Consider the following 18,718-nt stretch of genomic DNA (forward strand, 5'->3'; position numbering starts at 1 on the left):
GGGATGACAGATGGCTGACAGTCCTGGCAAAGGGAGTGGGTTGCTGAAGTCCTGGCCCCAAACGATCAGAAGCTGTGCCCAGTTGCCCTTCTAGTCTCTAGCCTTCATCAGCCATCAGGCTTACGTGGTTTCAAGCTTTCCTGCACATGCATAAGGACTAGAAATATGCCTGGTTTTATTTCAAAGAAAACTGAGCTTTGCAGGGTACCATTTTCTGCACTGAATACCAGAGCCCTTGCTTGTCTGGAATACACAGCCGTGGCCCTAGCATTCTGATGTTTTGATTTCCTGTTGTACATTTGGACCTCTTCTTCATCATCTCTCTCTTTTGTCTTCATTGCCTGGAAACAGAACGAGCTGGATGGAGTCTCCGGTACGCTGGGAACCGCAGAGTCCAAGACGATAAAGCTTGTCAAAGATCTGGCCAGCGTAGAATCCCACCTGCAAGATACCCAGGTACCTGGCAAACCTGGGAATATATATATGAGACAGAGATAAAGGTTGAACTCTGGATGGAGAGCTGTGTTTGTACTTAACAATCTCTGAGGGTCACAGCTTCTCTTCCCCACCCCCTGCCCACTGGAGAAGAGGGGCCATAGGAAAGCAGGGGGAGAAAGGCGGAAGAACAGATATGGACAGAATGGACAGTGTGGGCTGAGCCATGAATTCACTGAGTGACCCTGGACAGGCTGCGGTCTCTCTTGGCCTCTGTTTTCCGAGTTGCGGAATGGGGATGCATGTGGCCTACCTTGCAGAGCGTTATGAGCGAAGATTAATGACTGGAAAGCACTTTGTACATTGAATGTGCTATTTAAAAAATGTTATGCTCTGCACCTCTGTATTCAGTTGCTTACAAATACATCAAATAAATATGCAGCACAAAATCAACTGCCTCAACAAAAATGGGCTCTTAACTGAGAAAGCTACCGAGTGCTATATAAAGTGGTGAGCCAAACCTGCTTTATAAGCATGGGAATTGCTTAAAACGTTTTGTATAAATTTAGGAGGTGCAGGTGCTGACGGACCTTGCTGGGTACCGCCCTGCATAAATTAGGAGCCACTGCTAAGAGAGCCCTGCGTCCTCCCCTCGCAGTCTTTGCTGTTGAAGGGACCACAAGCCTGGCTGGACTTCAGGACTGAGAGGGATTGAATATGGGGGCCTGGATGTGGATGGGGCCCTTCTTGGAGGAGGAGGTGGCGTGCGCTTGGGGATCCTGACCCCAGATGGAGAAGGGTGAGTTTTTGGTCCCTAACACATGTGCTTTTCCTCGCCCACCCCAGGAACTGCTCCAGGAAGAGACACGGCAGAAGCTGAACCTGAGCTCGCGGGTCCGGCAGCTGGAGGAGGAAAAGGGGGCTCTGCTGGAGCAGCTGGAGGAGGAGGAGGCCGCCAAGGCTAACTTCACCCGCCAGGTCCAGGGCTTGCAGCAGCAGGTGGGAGCAAAGTGGAGGCAAGGAGAGGGTAGTGCCCCAAATGTCAATGCCCTCTCCCCAAATTTACTACCATTGGGGCTCTAGTGGAATTATTCAACAGACGTTCTTGACACATTTTGCTCACAAGGCCTTCCGGGGGGGATTGTGGGGGGAACAAGCTAATGGGAACGTGGAATGCAGGAAGCTGACTTAGGCCGAGTCAGATCATTGGTCCGTCTAGCTCAGTCTTGCCTACACTGACTGGCGGCAGCAGCAGCTCTCCAAGGTCCCAGGCAGCCCTACCGGGAGATGCCGAGGATTGAACCTGGGGCCTTCTGCATACCAAGCACAGATGCTCTGTTTTTCTGGACCCCTAGTCAAGGAAGGGTTGGGAGGAGGTGGGGCCATACGTCCTGCCTCCGAGGAGGAGCCAAGGGATGGAAAAGGCAGGGCTCCATAGCTAGGACCTTCTCTCGTATTGCACTTTGGCGCTTGTGTTGGGTGTGGTAGGCATGCATGAAGGGTGTGTGTTGTTGTTAATAATAATAATAATAATAATAATTATTATTATTATTATTATTATTATTATTATTATTATTATTAGTATTATTATTATTCAATTTCTATACCACCCTTCCAAAATGGCTCAGGGCATTTTACACAGAGAAATAACAAACAAATAAGATGGATCCGTGTCCTCAAAGGGCTCACATTCTAAAAAGTAACATAAGATAAGACACGAGCAACAGTCACTGGAAGTACTGTGCTGGGGGTGGACAGGGTTAATACACAGAATGTATGCGCTTGTGTGGGACTGGACCGTAGAATGAAAATCAAGGGGGTGGGTCTGAACTATCGGGGTATCTAATGGAAAGCCTTCTCCATTATAAACCTGCCCATATGCTAGATCATCAATTGAGATGCTGCTGTAGGTGCCCCTTACTCTTGGAGGCTAGGTGGAAAGGCCATTTTTGTTGTGGCCCCCTAATTGTAGAACTGGCCTCCCAGTATTTGTCTGGTGCTTTCTTGAACACCTTTTAAAGCATCAGATGAAAACTTTTTTTTAACTTACTAAATGCTTACAGTGGGTTTAGACTTATAGGTGGTTCCAGTTTTGATCTATGGCAGTACTTTTGCTTTTTGACCAGCACCGGATTGTTGATGTGCATTAGTTTTTAGTCTTTTGTCTCTATACTGGTTTTAAAACATAATTCAAGCCCTTTTGGATAGATGAGGTTTAACTTTTCTAAATAAATAAGCTGCCGTGGATCACTGAGAAGGAGGAGTTCTGATGTGGATGGGTCCACCAGAGAAGGCAATTTGAAGATTGTTGGCCAGGTAAATAAGTTGCTTTCTTAAGGTACTGAAGGGCAGAAAACGGATCAAGGCCTATCCTTCAGTTTCCATAGCTTGACAAGGAAACATTAAACTCTGGTCCAATCCTGCCATACCATTTTGCCTTTGGCTGCACTCAGGAAAGGAACTTTGCTTCACTGCCACCTCCGTTCTGGTACCAGGTCTTGGAAAGATCCCTGTAAACTTAAATAGGTTATGCTGCAGCTGAAATATAATGTGGAAAGTGGGGTTGCTGCTTACTTTCAGCGTGGAAGTGTAAGGTGGAAATGTTCTACAAGGCGAAAGAGCACACCCTGCCTCCAGTGTTCCCTGTAACAGGGATTCCCATGTGGTGGTGGTCAGTTTTTATACCGCCCTTCCAGAAAGGCTCAGGGTGGTTTACATTAAGAAAAAACCATTAAAATCAGTTAACGATTAAAACAAATTATAAAACAGTGTAAAACAATAATTAACAATTAAAACATCATAAAACAGTAATTAAGCAATCAGAACAATTAAAAAACTCTGAAAACCAGGAAAACTCTGTCGGCTACAAGTCTCATAATCCCTCGCCAAAGGCCATTGCAACTGACGATAATGGGAGTTGTAGTTAACAGCATATGGGGGTCTTCGTTTCACTGCCGCCCTCCCTTTTTAGCACGAGAGTTGCTGGGAATATGGTAAAAATTCTAACAAAATAAAACAAAGTTGATATGACTGAGTACACACAGGCTAATAGTGTTATTTTAAATTGTTCTGCGTTGTCAGCTTTCGAAGAAACGAAAGAGTGCAATAACATTAGAGAGAGATCGGGAAATGGAGAGAAGCTGGACTTCTGCCTTCTGCCACAGCTTCTCATAAACTTGGTGTCCAGTTTCCCAGTGTGTAACTTTCCCGTGGCAATTCCACCAGGTGATGGAGACCAAGAAGAAACTGGATGAAGATGCCGGAGTAGCCGAGTCTCTCGAGGAAGCCCGGCGCCGGGCAGCCAAGGAGCTGGAGGGGCTCTCCCAGCGCTACGAGGAGCGGATCCAGGCCTGCGACAAGCTGGAGAAAGGGCGGACTCGGCTGCAGCAGGAGCTGGATGATGTCACCGTCGCCCTCGACCAGCAACGCCAGGTGGTCTCTGCGCTCGAGAAGAAACAGAAGAAATTTGACCAGGTGAGGCCTCTGTTTCGCCATGGGATTTCCCTCAAGCTGCCTTTCTCCCCATTGTCTCTCAGAAGGGTGTACCCCCCACTGGCATAGTTGACTTTGCCATCTTTGGCTTGCCAGATTCAGTCCCTCGATGCCTTTGCCTTTCATTTTCAGGCAGCATTCCCTCAGAGCTGTCCCCCGGCCAGCCGCATATTGAGCTCTGTAGTGGCCCAGAGGGACAAGCCGCCACTCACCTTGCCACCCACACCCTGCGCATCGGCATCAGATGCGCACTAACACAGGGGATGTGGCCAGCACTGGAGGTGGGAGACAAATGCAGGCCGCGGGTCCCTTCCAGCTGGCGGGCGCTTCATCCATCAGCTGGTTGCTTTCTTCCTCTCCGTTGCTTGGAGCGAGGGAGAGAAGCAAAACATCCAGCCGGCAGACAAAGCACTCACTAACTGGAAGGGACTTATAGTCCACGTCAGAGCAAGGAAGAGAGAGAGAGAGAACACCCCGCCAGTGAACAAAGCGCTATCTGCTAGGAGTGGGTGCAGGAGGAGGGGGAGGGGATGACCTGGGGAGGGGCAACGGGCGCCATGTGGACCCCGACAGCCCAGGGGCATTTTGTTCCTTCCCCACTTTGTCCAGTGGTGGCTACACCCCTGCCTCCATCCTCTCCTTGGCTCAGAAAAGCCACTTACTTGAACTGCTTCCCTACACTGGAACTTAGGGCCAGCTCCCTGACCACAGATAGCTTTTTCTCTCTGATAACTTGGATACCTTCCCCCTACCCTCTCATATTGCCACATTATCTTAGATCAGAAACCTACATGGCCAACCTGCCTTTAGATCTATCCCTGTACTGACGTTCCTAACATTTGAAAATTGGAGCCAGTGCAGGCTGGCAAATGGACTTGATCGGGAAGCTCTGGGTTCAAACCCCACCCTTCTCCGGGGCTCAAGGACAGGTTGGCATCTTCTCTGTTACTAGGGCCTATTTGGGTTTTTTAAAATAGATGTTGGCCGAGGAGAAGCTGATCTCAGCCCGCTGTGCCGAGGAGAGGGACCGTGCCGAAGCCGATGCCCGCGAGAAGGAGACCAAGGTGCTTTCGCTGAGCCGTGCCCTGGAAGAGGCGCAGGAAGCCCGGGAGGAGCTGGAGAGGCAGAACAAGCAGCTGCGAGCAGAGATGGATGACCTGGTCAGCTCCAAAGATGACGTCGGCAAGAATGTAAGGGGGCCTGGTCTCCTGCGTTTGCTGGAAATTCGAAGGGGTGGCGGGAGAGAGTGAGCTAGATCAGAAAAGATGCCAAGAGACCAGACATTTCCTCTCTGGGGAGAGGGGCAAGAGCTAAAGTGGGGAAGATAGGACGCCCAGTTTATGCAGCCAGAAACCTGGAATTCTGGCCCAGCAATCGATTACACGAATCAGAGGTTTTCATAAATACAGCTTTGGCTTCCTCTTTTTTTTTTTTAGTGGCATGTATACCTTTTTCAGGCTTCTTCAGTTTCCTCCCGCAACCCACAAGGGCTAGAAATCTGTTTCTTGGCTTGAAAAAGGAACACTCGGATTCTCAAGGTTCTCGGGGTGGGCCCCAGCGTCTGTGTCCGGCATGTTCTGATGTATCTGGTGGCATATTGGCAGGGGAGCCAGCCTTCCGGGACTCCCAGACACCTGCCTCGCCCCTCCTTACTCCTTCTCCCTTTCTTGGCTGTGAACCAGGTGCACGAGCTGGAGCGTTCCAAGAGGGCCCTGGAGCAGCAAGTGCAAGAGATGCGGGCCCAGCTGGAGGAGCTGGAAGACGAGCTCCAGGCCACGGAGGACGGGAAGCTGCGCCTGGAGGTCAACATGCAGGCTCTGAAGGCCCAGCACGAGAGGGAGCTGCAAAACCGCGACGATGCCAACGATGACAAGAAGAAGCTGCTCAGCAAGCAGGTAGGAACCCCGGGGCCAGGGAAGGCAGCTGGGAGGGCCGTCTGTGGCAGCAAACCCCTCTCTCCCAGTGCCTGAGCAGATGGGGACACTGAGCCCAAAGGAGGCAGAGGGGGTGGTGATCAAATTGTACCAGGGAGCCAGGGTGGTATAATGCAGGGGTCCTCAAATTACGGCCCCTAGATGGTACATAGGAAGCTGCCATATACTGAGTCAGGCCATTGGTCCATCTAGCTCAGTATTGTCTGCACAGACTGGCAGCGGCTTCTCCAAGGTTGCAGGCAGGAATCTCTCTCAGCCCTATCTTGGAGATGCTGCCAGGGAGGGAACTTGGAACCAAGATGCTCTTCCCAGAGCGGCTCCATCCCCTGAGGATAATATCTTGCAGTGCTCACACTTCTAGTCTCCCATTCATATGCAACTAAGGCAGACCCTGCTTAGCTAATGGGACAAGTCATGCTTGCTACCACAAGACCAGCTCTCCTCTCGCAGTGTTGGACTACAACTCCCATCACCCCTGCCACAAGAGCAGCCATTCATCATGACAAGGGACGATGGGAGTTGTCATCCAGTATCATCTGGGGACTCCAGTTTGAGAACTCCCGATGTAATGGATAGTGTGATCAAGGCAGAGCCAGGTTTGACCCACGGCTTAGCCACAGGGTGATTTGGGGCCCGTCACTGTTCTCATAACAGCCCCGGCTGGCCGGTGGGTGAAGCTGAGAAACAGAGGAGGAAGGGCACCCTGCACATCAGCCCAAACTCCGGAGGAAGGGTGGAGCAGAAATAGAATGAATGGATGCATTGCACTTCTGGTGGCAAAAGGAGAAGAGCTTGGCTCAGAGGGCCAGACAGAAGCGGGTGGGGAGCTGGAGAAGCCAGGGGAGCATAGCCAGCCACAAGAGGGGGCAGCCTCCAACCAGGCTAGGAGCAGCAGGGAGGATGTCCGAAGGCCTGAGCTGCTGCTGGAGTGTGGCTCCCCTGAGAATCCCAGCACAAGGTCATGCCGCAGGCGAGGGGGCAAGTGATGGGCCTCTGGTCTCTTTCTGCAGCTGCCAGCCTAGCTGTGGTCTAACAGGGCGTTCTCTTCCGCAAAATCTGGAAGGAAGCTGGTTCAGGGGGCCCACTGTAGTTTGCAGCGCTGGAGGTGTGTGATGATCCTAGAGCCTCTTCAGAAGTCAGCGGGGTGTGTGCGCATGTCAGTCCTTCTAGGAGGAGGGCAAGGCTGCGTCGCTTCGGTCCTCCAGCTGTTGCTGGACAAAACTCCCATCATCCCCAGCCACAATGGCTAATAGGGGTGATGGGAATTGTAGTCGAACAGCAGCTGGAGGACTGGAGCGGTGCAGCCCTGTTCTAGTGGAGGTGTGTTCAGAGAAGGTGGCCAGATGCCTCCTCCCTCCCTCCCTCCTTCACTTCCAGAATAGCATGTCTAGGCATTAGGGCCCTTCTTGCATTCGTTATCCCCCCACATTAAACTTGGTCCGCTGGGGAGCGTCCCCTCTCTCCTAGCCCTTTCCCCCTTGTGCTCCCCCTTCCTCGATCCCAAGCAGTGGCACAGAAGGACCATGATGGGCCCTGCCTTCCTCTGTGGTGCTCTCTCCCAGCTCTGGGTGGGCAGCGATGGTCAGGAATGCAGGCCTCCATGGGACTCTGAAGGCAGAGCTCAGGGACCTTCTCTGCCTTGACTGTCTCCCCAGGTGCGGGAGCTGGAGGCTGAACTGGACGCTGAGAGGAAGCAGCGGGCCCAAGCACTTGCGGCCCGGAAGAAGTTAGAGCTCGACCTGCAGGAGGCCCTGGCCCAGCTGGATGCTGCCAACAAGGGACGAGATGAGGCCGGAAAGCAGCTTCGCAAGTTGCAGGTAAGTGTGTGCGAGAGAGAATGATAATGCAGGGTGGGGGAGATCTCCTCCGTAATAAGCTGACACTTTTAGGCAGTGCTTCTCAGCTCGGGTCCCCAGGTGCTGTTGGACTACAACTCCCTTCATCCCCATTTGGCCTTTGTGGCAGGGAATGATGGGAATTGTAGTCCAACAGCATCTGGGCCCCTGTGCTTGAGAACCCCTGCCGTAAGAGGTTTTGATTACCTTCAGCCCTTGTGGCAGGAGATGATAGGGGTTGTAGTTGAACAACATCTGAGAACCCAAGGTTGAGAACCCCTGCTTTTAAGGAGCAGCCTCATAACTTCCCTTATGCTCTTAGCTTCTTGCAAAGACGTTGCCCCCCCAATGTAGTTGCCTTGAAGGAGGGGGATGGCATAGATTTGAGCTGCTTCTGGTACTGCTTTCTCCCTCCTGATTGCAGGCCCAGATGAAGGAGCTCTGGCGGGAAGTGGAGGAGGCCCGGGCGGCCCGCGAGGAGATCTTCATCCAGTCCCGTGAGAGCGAGAAGAAGCTGAAGAATCTGGAGGCAGAGTTGTTGCAGCTGCAGGAGGTGAGTGTGATCCTCAGGGGAACGGAGTAGGATTGAGCCTCTTGATGGAACTGGCATTTTGAGCCTTAAGGAATAATGGTTGGGATGGGGAATGTACTCGTAGAGAGAAAGATTTGTATAGATCCTGAACACCCGTTGAGAACTTTGGAGTGAGGCTCTGCTCTGCATCGCATTGCCATCTAGAGTGCAGCCTGTGGGAACATGGGCCGGGGTCTGCTCAGTTGTGGCTCCCAGACTTTGCCCAAGAGGCTCATCAAAACCCTTTCCTGCTAATCCTTTGGATATTGCTGAAGACCACCTTATTGCAAGTAAGCTTGCAGTGTCGGGTAGCTTGTTCCCACCGATTTGGAGGTTTTTGCTTGGCTCTCCCCTTGGGTGTGTTTTGGTTTTGCGCTGCTTAATTGTTTATGATATATGCCATATTTAAAATGCAATTACAGCGTGAAGATAATTATATGCCATATTGGCAGGGGATGTTGGGGGCCTTCAGGACAAAAATAAGCATGTATTTATTTTTATTTATTGATTTGATTTGATTTGATTTGTATACCGCCCTTCCAAAATGGCTCAGGGCGGTTTACAATTAAAAACAAACCACTAAAACAATAAAGAGCTAAAACAAAAATTAAAAACAATATAACAGTTAACAATTTAAAAACATTTTAAAACAAGAATTAAACAAGTGATGTCAAAAGTAATTTAAAAACCCCAAACCGGGTTAAAATATCATGTAAAATATTAAACAAACAAACAAACATTTTGTAAAACTTAATATAAATAAAATAAACCTTGGTTCCCATTTTGCAGTTAGGTTGAGTCAATAAACATGGCAGATTCCGCTCCCCCATCCCCTGTTGGGAAGTGGATGGTAAATACTTCTGTTTCTTACAGCAATGGGTAATGAGGAGTGGACACTCTCTCGGTGGATCCTGCCACAAGGGCATGGCCCATTTATTTATTTTACTTATTTATTTTTACATTTCTATACCGCCTTTCGTTAAAAGAAAACCCCAAGGCGGTATACAAAAATTAAAACATACAATAAAAGCAATAAGCCATTCTCCAAAAAGCCATTCTCCCCCACCCTCAGCCTATCGTCTCCTATCGTCTCTTTCTATCACTTGCAGGACCTGGCAGCATCGGAACGAGCCAAGAGACAAGCCCAGCAAGAGCGAGATGACTTGGCAGATGAGTTGGCCAATGGGAACAGTGGCAAGTGAGTGCACAGACCTCTGAGCTCTCTCCGCTTGGAGCAGGGGCGTAACAAGGCTGGAGTGGGCCCAGAGACAAAATTTTAAAACGGGGCCCCTCGCTGATACACACACACACACACACACACACACACACACACACACACACACACACTCTTCACATGTGACTTGCCTCTGGGGGGCCCCTCGAGGCGTGGGGGCCCCCAGGCAGCCGCCTCCCCTTGCCTAATAGTAGTTACACCCCTGGCTTCGAGCCATTTTCTCACCCCTGTTGTAACTAGATTGTGAATACAGAATGAACAGAGAGGAACACAGGAAGCTGCCTTGTATCGAGTCAGGCCATGAGTCCAGCTAGCTCATTTTTGTCCCCAGGCACAACTGGCAGCAGCGCTCTAGCATTTCAGACAGGCCATTCCCAGCCCTGCCTGGAGATGCCACCAGGGATTGGACCTGGGGCCTTCTGCACGCAAAGCAGCAGCTCTGCCACTGCGCGGCTGTCCCTTCCCTGGCTAAAATGATTCGTTAAAAGCATATTTAATTATCCCCTGATAATTGAGCAAAGAGGCACCTTTTAAAAGTGGTTCTTATCTTTATTGAGCAAGGGGAAAGCAACTGACCCTATCCGTCCCCAGCACAGCATCCCTCCAGTGGCTGTTGCCTTTTGGGGGCAGGGAGCCATTGTTAACCACTTTGGGAAACTTTTTGTTGAAAAGCAGTATATAAATATTTGTCATTTTCATATATTCCGAGGTAAAATTAATCTGGATTAAAGTTGCTTCTACACTAGCTGTTTAGTCTAGAGCTGCCATTCTTTGTTCACATGTTCTTTTTTTTATTTAAAGCAAAACCCAGCTGATGTTGCCAACCCATTGCATTCTAGTGTTTTCTGTGTTATACTCCCATCTTTTTTTCATGTCAGGTTTGTGATGATTTTTAGAAATTCATCATCATAGTTGTATCACCTGTGGGCTGGCAGTGTGCTATTGAGGCTGTTCAGGGCTGCAGCACCTTTAATTAGTAGCTTCCTCCTTGCAGCTTCTGCCCCTTTTAATACTTCCTGTTGAGTGAGGAAACAGCATTATTGATAAGTAGCTTCTTGATTTCACCTTAGTTCCTGTTCTGGGAGTGTGGGGAGCTTTAATTACTTATTTTCTTTCACAACCCAGAAAACGAAAATAAAACAGAAGAAATAAGTAATTGAAGCCCCTTTTCTCTGAGGAACTAAGTAATTAAGATGCAGCTATTCATCAGTCATGCTGCTGCAAGAAGGAAGCTACTAAGTAATGTTGCAGGGGATATTTACTAGACTGGCTCTTGCTTTTGAGTAAATGCTTATAGAAGGATTTCAGCCATGGACACTGGCACTGCTGGATAAGTTGTGCTATATTAACTGGCTTGTGGAATCACCACTTTGATTCTGTTGCCATAGAATTGCAGTAAAACAGTGTGTCAACAGCACTACAGGGCCCTAGTGTGGAAGGCAAATTAAGTGGCATGCTTGATGATTTTTTTATTAGCTTACCTTTATTGCTTCTCAACCTTTTTTGCACCCAGATCTTCAAGTATTGCCCCTGGATCTCCACCCCATTTATATATTGCATTCTCATAAGGCTCCAGTAAAAACTAGAGGGGAAAATAGGTACTTGGGATAGTTGATTTCAAGAACTGGATTCTGGCCCACCAGGAAGGCAACAAAATTCAGGGCTGTGAAGAATTTGCTTTAAAAAGCCCTGGTCCCTTTTCATATGCATTGCTGGGAACAGCAGAACCTTGTCAAAAATCGCAATGAGCATTCGTCCCCCAGATGATACTGACCGCCCCCAGCTGGCTCATGTGCGAATGGACCCCAGGTTAAGAACCTCCTGCTTTAAGATGAATTACTTACCCCCTCCGATTAATTGCCGCCCCTCTGTGCCTACTCCTGACTACCCTGCAGATCAGCTCTCATGGATGAGAAACGTCACCTAGAGGCAAGAATTGGGCAGCTAGAGGAGGAGCTGGATGAGGAGCAAAGCAACATGGAGCTCCTGAATGACCGGTACCGGAAGCTCAGCATGCAGGTGAGCGGCCCCTCTGGCCTCTTTCTCCCGACTGCCCCCTGCCAGCACTGCTGGAACCTCCACCTGATCTCCATCCCTTCGTCCCTGCAGGTGGAGACGCTCACCACAGAGTTGGCAGCCGAGCGCAGCTTTTCACAGAAGGCCGAGAACGCCCGGCAGCAGCTCGAACGCCAGAACAAAGACCTGAGGGCCAAGCTGGGGGAGATGGACTCATCTGTCAAGTCCAAATACAAGATGGCAATCGCGACTCTGGAGTCCAAGGTGGCCCAGCTGGAGGAACAGTTGGAGCAGGAATCCAGGTAAAGGAACTGGTGTGGTGTGTGTCCCATCGTCCCTGACTCTTGGCCACCCTGGTTGGGGGTGATGGGAATTGTAGTCCAGCAGCATCTGGAGGGCTGAAGTTGGGTAGCCCTGGATTACGGCATTGAATTTGGGAGTCAAACTAGGCCAGAGATCTGCGGTGTTCCTCACAAGCAGTTTCTGGATTGTGGAGGAGTGTGATTTAGTTTTTGAAAACGGCATGAAGAGGAAGGAGAAGCACATCCTCCTCCACTCTTATTCCCCTGATGCAATTCAGGCTCCACTGTGGCTGTGGGTTGTGAGCCCTTTTGGGACAAGAAACAGTATTTTATTTCTTTTGCTATGTAAACCACCTTGAGAACATATTGTTGTTCAAAAGTGGTAAAGCAGTGTTTACTATTTGAAAGAATAATTCAAAACAAAACAACTTCACCTCTGAGAGACCAGCTCATCTGGTTGTTCCTTTTGTTCAAATCTCAGCTTAGCTGCAGAGCAGATTTGGTGACTTGGGGTCAGTCATTCTCGAACCGACCTTACAGGATTGTTGTGAGAGAAGAACACTGAGCTCTTTGGATGAAGGGTGGGATAAAAATGTTTATTACTTGTATGTCCTGCTCTCAGTGGTCTCCCACCCAGCTGACAGATCAGATTAGAACAGCCTTGCTGTATCAGGCCCAAGGCCTATTCCAGCATCTTGTTTCACACAGTGGCCCACCAGATGCCTCTGAGAAGCCCACAGGCAAGAGGTGAGGGCATGCCCCCTCTCTCCTGCTTTTGCTCCCCTGCAACTGGTATTTAGAGGCATCTTGCCTCTTAGCCTGGAGATGGTCTATAGCCCTCAGACTAGTAGTCATTTATAGACTTCTCCTCCATGAATTTATCTAAGTCCTTCTTAAAGCCATCTAGGCCGTTGGCTGCCACCACATCTTGTGGCAGAGAATAGGTTGATTATGCTTTGTGTGCAAAAGTACTTCCTTTTGTTGGTCTTAAATTTCTTGGCAGCCAGTTTCATGGGATGGCTCCTGTGATTTCTTCATTTCTGGGATGATCCAGCAGCTGGAATTCCCAGAATCATTCACTGGGCCTCTACTCTGCACTTAAAATAAAATAAAAAACCACCAAAAAGTTTATGAACTGCATAAACTGTGCACATTACATAAATATATGCATTCTGCTAGCCATGTGGAAGAGCGGTGGAAAAATTATCTGATCTATGACTGTAAGAGAGTTTGGAACAAGAGCAGACAAACTAAGATCAAGAAGTAATATTATGTTTCTTCACCTTTTTTTCCCTAGGGAGAGGATCCTGTCAGGGAAACTTGTGCGACGGGCAGAAAAGAAACTCAAGGAGGTGTTCCTTCAGGTGGATGAGGAGAGGAGGAATGCAGATCAGTTCAAGGATCAGGTACGGCCATGATGCGTGTGTGTGGGGATGGGGGCGCTCTGCTTCCCGTGCTCTCCTTATTCGGAACCCTGGGCTTAGTTTAGAAAAATGGTGAAAGAGTGTCTGAGCATGTGTAGAGTGCCATTCCTCCCCCATTTAAAGACCTCCACTCATCTGAGAGTAGGATGTACAATTTCCAGTCCAGGTCTGGGCTTGTGACTTCCAGATGGTCTGGTATCTCTTATTTCATTATTTGCCAAGTCTTGAAAGACTTTTCTCCTCTCTTGCCTCTTGAATGGCAGGGATCCATAAACTTAGGCTCAGCTCCCTAGCCAGCTGTTATTTGTGGTTGCCACCAATCCTCTCTTCCCTTGGATCATTTCTTGGCACACAAGACAGGGGACACAGGAAAGATGCAGGTCTTCTGTCATTGGCACTGAGATATGGAGAGGGTAAGGAACAGTGCGGGGCCCTGATCTCCTGCTGCTCAGAAAGGATTCCTGCTGTTTCTGATCTTGTCAAAAGTCTGGAGGAGGAGAGCTGGTCTTGTGGTAGCGAGCATGACTTGTCCCCTTAGCTAAGCAGGGTCTGCACTGGTTGCTTATGAAAGGGAGATTAGAAGTGTGAGCACTGTAAGATATTCCCCTCAGGGGATGGAGCTGCTCTGGGAAGAGCATCTAGGTTCCACGTTCCTTCCCTGGCAGCATCTCCAAGATAGGGCTGGGAGAGACTCCTGCCTGCAACCTTGGAGAAGCCGCTGCCAGTCTGTGTAGACCATACTGAGCAAGATGGACCTATGGTCTGACTCAGTATATGGCAGCTGCCTCGGTTCCTAATTCCAAAAAAGGCAGTGAAAATTAGGCCTCGGGTGAGGAGATCTGTGTGATGTTGGGTGTCCTGCTTGCCAGAGGGCTGGGGGCACTCGCCTTGGGTGAGCTGGCATGTAGATTTGTAGATGCCTGAGAATGGCCATGATTTTGTGCTGTGAGAAAACAGGCAAAAGATGATGACTCACTACCCATGTTGTTGAGCTCATGCGTGCCGAGCTACGTCAGGGATCTACTTCCTGGTCATCTCCCATTTCTCTTGCTCTTTCTGGCAGGTTGAGAAGGGCCACCTACGGCTGAAGCAGCTGAAGCGGCAGCTGGAGGAGGCGGAGGAGGAGGCCTCGCGGTCCAATGCCAGCCGCCGCCGCCTGCAGCGGGAGCTTGATGATGTCACCGAGTCGGCTGAATCCATGAACCGGGAGCTCAACAGTCTGAGGAATCGCCTCAGGTGGGTAGGGTGTGTGTGTGTGGCACAGCTCGGCACTGGTTAGATTTGAATACAGGACCCTTATCAAAGATCCCATGGTTCTTTGCAGCTGGTTCTTAGCCCTAGCTAGAATGGGGTAGATTCGCCCTGCCCTAATTGTCCAGTTTGTCCTCCCAGACATCCCATTTTCCCCCCTCTTCTGTTCTTTCTTTTCCGGTCCTCATACTTCCCTAATCCCTAGTTCTGGATTAAGCAGCATGCTAAATACACTACAGAATGTAGCTGCAAGCAAATGTATGTCAGTCACAACCACAGAGACAGAAAAAGGCCAGAGTGACCCATAGCCTGGATGCCCAGTAAAACTGGAAGTGATGAGGGCCCTGCATCCTATGGGCATAACTGTGTTGCTCTGTTAGATGCATTGATGATGCTGATAGAAGGTGAAAACCTGGCATGCTTTTTTTTTTTTGCACTGGGAGTCAGAGTGGGAGACCAGTTTCAAATGCTGAGTGTAACAGCTGTAATGGGACGTGACTCTAAAGTGGTGAATTTAGCAGTTCTGTCTCCATGTGTTCACCCAAAGCCACTGAAGTCTTCTGGCAAAAACCTGGTCTCCCCAGTTCATGACCCATTCCTGTTTACTTCTCCTGTTTACGTCTTTCAGTAGGGGTTCTCTTCTGATCATTCTTTCATGTTTGCATCTCTCTTTTCCCCCCACCCTTCTCTCTTGATCTCTGTCACATTCCATCTTTTTCTCAACCCAACAGCAAGTTAGAACGCCGGCAGCGGAAGTATGTTCTCACTAAACCAGTTGTTCTGCATGTGTGTGCCGTGCAGTGCACTTTTGGGGTGGGGGAGTGTGTGTGTGTGTGTGTGTGTGTGTGTGTGTGTGCGCGCGTGTGTATCCGCTTGCACAGTTGCAGTGCAGAGAACTCCCAGCTTCCCATTAAGGGCCAAAACAAGGTGACGCTGGAGATGCATGATCTGATATCCTGATTTAAAACAACCTAAAAGGAGCTTCAGGGGCCTCTGGCTTTTATTGGAGCAGTGAAACATAGGAAGCTGCCATATACTGACACACAAATCTATTTCTCCTTGTCATCGATATCAGGAAATGGCATTAGCCTTAAATGCCTGCCTACAGGCAGTAATGGGCTGGATGAGGGATAATAAACTGAAGCTGAATCCAAGCAAGATGGAGGTGTTCATTGTTGGGGGTCGTAATCTGCAAGACGGGATAGAACTTCCTGTTCTGGAAGAGGTTACACTCCCCTAGAAAGAACAGGTTTGTAGCTTGGGAGTGCTCTTGGTCTCACCCTGGAGTCTCAAATTGAGGCTGTGGCCAGGAGCACTTTTCACCAGCTGCAATTGATTCGACAACTTCACCCATTTCTTGAAAATGACCTGAAAACAATGGTTCACCAGCTAGTAACTGGTGAACCAGTTGCACTGGCTGCTGGTATGTTTCTGGGCAAAGTACAAAGTGCTAGTTATTATCTTTTAAAGCCTTGAATGGCTTAGGTCCGGGTTACCTGAGAGAGAGCATCTTTCTCTACAATATCCCCACTGCTCATTAAGATCATCAGGAGGGGTCTGCCTTTGAGTGCTACCAGTTCATCTGGGGGCAACCTGAGATCAGGCTTTCTCAGGTGGCACCCCTAGGTTGTGGAACACACTCCCCATAGATATAAGAGGACTGTCTTCCTTAATTGATTTGCTCCCAATCAAGTCGTAGAGGGCTTGATCAGAGGAGGGAGATTTTAATGGCGGAACCAACTCAAAAGAAAAAGTAAACATTCCCTCCCCTAACACCAATTAGAGAAGTATATATCAGGTGCTATAAAAATATGATAGATAGATAGATAAATAAATACCACTGTCCCAATTTAGTTGGGGACCCCAGCAGCTTCTTTTGACCTTTTCTTTATAAAAAAATAAATCTGATCATGGACCTTCCATGTCACGTCTTGTTTTGGCCTCCAGGGGTGCTGTAGAGCAGAAGTGCTTGCTTGAGATTCCTGGCAACTGTACTCCCAGTAGAGGGAGCGCTTGTAGCAGGAGGCTTGGGAGTGCTTGCTATTGATGTGAGCTTCCAGCTGCTCGTGTCCCAGAAAAAGGAGTTGAGGGATAGACCTGGTAAGACTTGGCATCCCTGGTTGCTTTCTTCCCAAGCTGGTCATGACCATGGTAGGAGCATTTTCTGTCAGAAGAGCTGCTAGCTACTCCAGACCCAGTATGGGTGCTAGGAAGGGAGGAGGGCTCTCCACACTCTCTCTCCTCCTCCTCCTAAGTGGATAATGCTTTTCTCTTGACACGGTTTTATAGTGCCAAACACATGAAGACCAATCCTTATGTCCACGATACGCACACTGTTCTTCCTAAGGGGCAAAAGTATTGTTTCCTTTAATTAGTAGTTTGGGGGCTCTTTCAGATCATTATTCCAGCTTCAGTGCAAATTCTGATGGGAGATGTAATGAGATGTGCAGATGATGTTTAAGAATATTGCGTAAGTTCTTAGCGCCATCTGCTGTCCATCTGTGAAAAAGTCATGTCTTTTCAATACTACTTTTTTTCAAGATACCTTTTTCATGGAGTGTCAGCAGATATCATGAAGAACTTAGTGTCCTTGAATGTGGTCTTGATGTCTTGTTACATTTGACATCGGAATTTGCACTGAAGTTGTAATAATTTTCCACCTGGAAGAGACCTCAGTGTTGGCAAATTGTTCATGCCTGGAAGATTCAGAGATGGAGGCTGCTTCCACACTAGCCATGAAGTCTATCAACCTTCATTTGCTCACTTTTTATGGAGAATCCAGACATTGTCATTGCCAACCTGTTGCAGTCTAATGCTGTCTTTCTATCCTTTTTTGGGACTACTCTCTGGCTGTCTTTTCCACTTAGCATGCAATTGCTGTGCCATCCTGCCCTGTATGGACTGGCAAAGAGCTACTGAGTCTTATGGAGATTACTGTAGCTCTATTTAAAAGCTGCTTCTTCCTTGATGCTTCTGTCCCTGTAATTGTTTCTGTAAATGTTTCAGCTTGACACAGCATCACCAGTGAATTGCCCCTTAATTGGTTGGTTCCAGCTCCCCTTTAATGACTGGTTTCCTCTCACTTTTTTTCTTTCTTTAAATTGTGAAATAGCAGTACCACACAGTTTAAAAAGAAAAGTAAGCAAACCATGATAGGAAACCAGTGCTCCCCCGTCATGGAGCAGGAATGGGCTAATTATGGGGCAGTTGTTCACTAATGCTTCTGCTGCACAGAACAGGAACCAGTTGGAAGCCGAAGTCTCTGCTTAAAATTGTTGGAAATCTTTCCTGAACAAGACTTGTGCGTAAACCTTATAGAAAAATCTTGGCCCTGGGATAGGTGTTCATCTATAATTACAATGCTAATATTAGAGGCCCTGTGAACCAGCCATTTAAAGCCCACTTCTAGCTGTTTATGTTGAAATGGGCCTCATGTGGAAATGACGAGAGAGAATAACGAGAGGAGGTCAAGCTTTTTCTTGACTGGCCAGACGCCTTTTTGGAAACAAAATGAGCATAGAGAGGCAAGAAAAGGACTAGAGTGGCACACAGAGCCTGATCTTTGGGACTGAATAGAATTCTGCCATTGGCAACAGTGCTGTTGACTCAGATGGTTGTGGTCACTCTCTCTCCTGCACCTCTATGATGCAAGCCCTGTTTTGCCTGGCCCTGGCCATTCTTGTATGCAAAATGAATAACCAGGACTGCAGTGGAAGCACTTGCAGTGGGGAAAGAGGGTCTGGCGACTCGCGTCTTGGCAGTAGTGCAAGGTCAAGACCGGCAGGGGCTCCACTGCTGGCAATGCTGCTCTGGCGAGGGCCTTAGGCATGCTTGTAGAGAGAACCTGCAACTGCTCCAGCCCCTGCTGAGAGGGCTGAGGCCCCTTCCCAGCATTCAGTGGACACCTCCAGGGGGAGCGCGGCATTGGGAGGGCAGGCTCCAGAAACACCTCCACACACTCACACACCCCAGCACAGGCATGTATGCAGCAGGGTTGTTTGTGGTAAGGGCATGGGGGCCGGTGGCAGAACACCCAGTAAAACGGATGGGGAATGGCTGCAGGACATAAAGCCGAGTCGCCTGGGATGTCTAAAACGATGTGATTCTATCATTTCACAGTGAGCCACTGGGAAGAATACAGCCGGCATGCTTTCCCTTCTGTCTTCTCTAGCCAACGGGCTGGAGATTTGCTCTGTTTAAAAATAAACAAAGAAACAAATCCCC

General features: G+C 49.0%; 1 protein-coding gene across 9 annotated transcripts in view; it reads left to right on the forward strand.

Moving 5' to 3' along the window:
* Positions 1 to 18,718, forward strand: part of LOC128329978 (myosin-10-like) — a 77,121-nt gene that overhangs the window by 54,087 nt on the left and 4,316 nt on the right. For 6 of the 9 annotated variants that reach the window (XM_053262025.1, XM_053262031.1, XM_053262027.1 and 3 more), the window contains 13 exons: positions 352 to 456; positions 1,282 to 1,434; positions 3,661 to 3,909; positions 4,905 to 5,117; positions 5,610 to 5,822; positions 7,517 to 7,678; positions 8,121 to 8,249; positions 9,377 to 9,465; positions 11,397 to 11,520; positions 11,611 to 11,819; positions 13,117 to 13,225; positions 14,307 to 14,479; positions 15,226 to 15,249. In XM_053262025.1, the coding sequence (XP_053118000.1) occupies positions 352 to 456; positions 1,282 to 1,434; positions 3,661 to 3,909; positions 4,905 to 5,117; positions 5,610 to 5,822; positions 7,517 to 7,678; positions 8,121 to 8,249; positions 9,377 to 9,465; positions 11,397 to 11,520; positions 11,611 to 11,819; positions 13,117 to 13,225; positions 14,307 to 14,479; positions 15,226 to 15,249 (1,952 nt within the window). The remainder of the gene's footprint in view (positions 1 to 351; positions 457 to 1,281; positions 1,435 to 3,660; positions 3,910 to 4,904; positions 5,118 to 5,609; positions 5,823 to 7,516; positions 7,679 to 8,120; positions 8,250 to 9,376; positions 9,466 to 11,396; positions 11,521 to 11,610; positions 11,820 to 13,116; positions 13,226 to 14,306; positions 14,480 to 15,225; positions 15,250 to 18,718) is intronic. The other 3 variants (XM_053262028.1, XM_053262032.1, XM_053262034.1) reach the window with 1 other exon arrangement.

This window comes from Hemicordylus capensis, chromosome 6 (assembly GCF_027244095.1).
Source record: "Hemicordylus capensis ecotype Gifberg chromosome 6, rHemCap1.1.pri, whole genome shotgun sequence".
NCBI lineage: Eukaryota > Metazoa > Chordata > Lepidosauria > Squamata > Cordylidae > Hemicordylus > Hemicordylus capensis.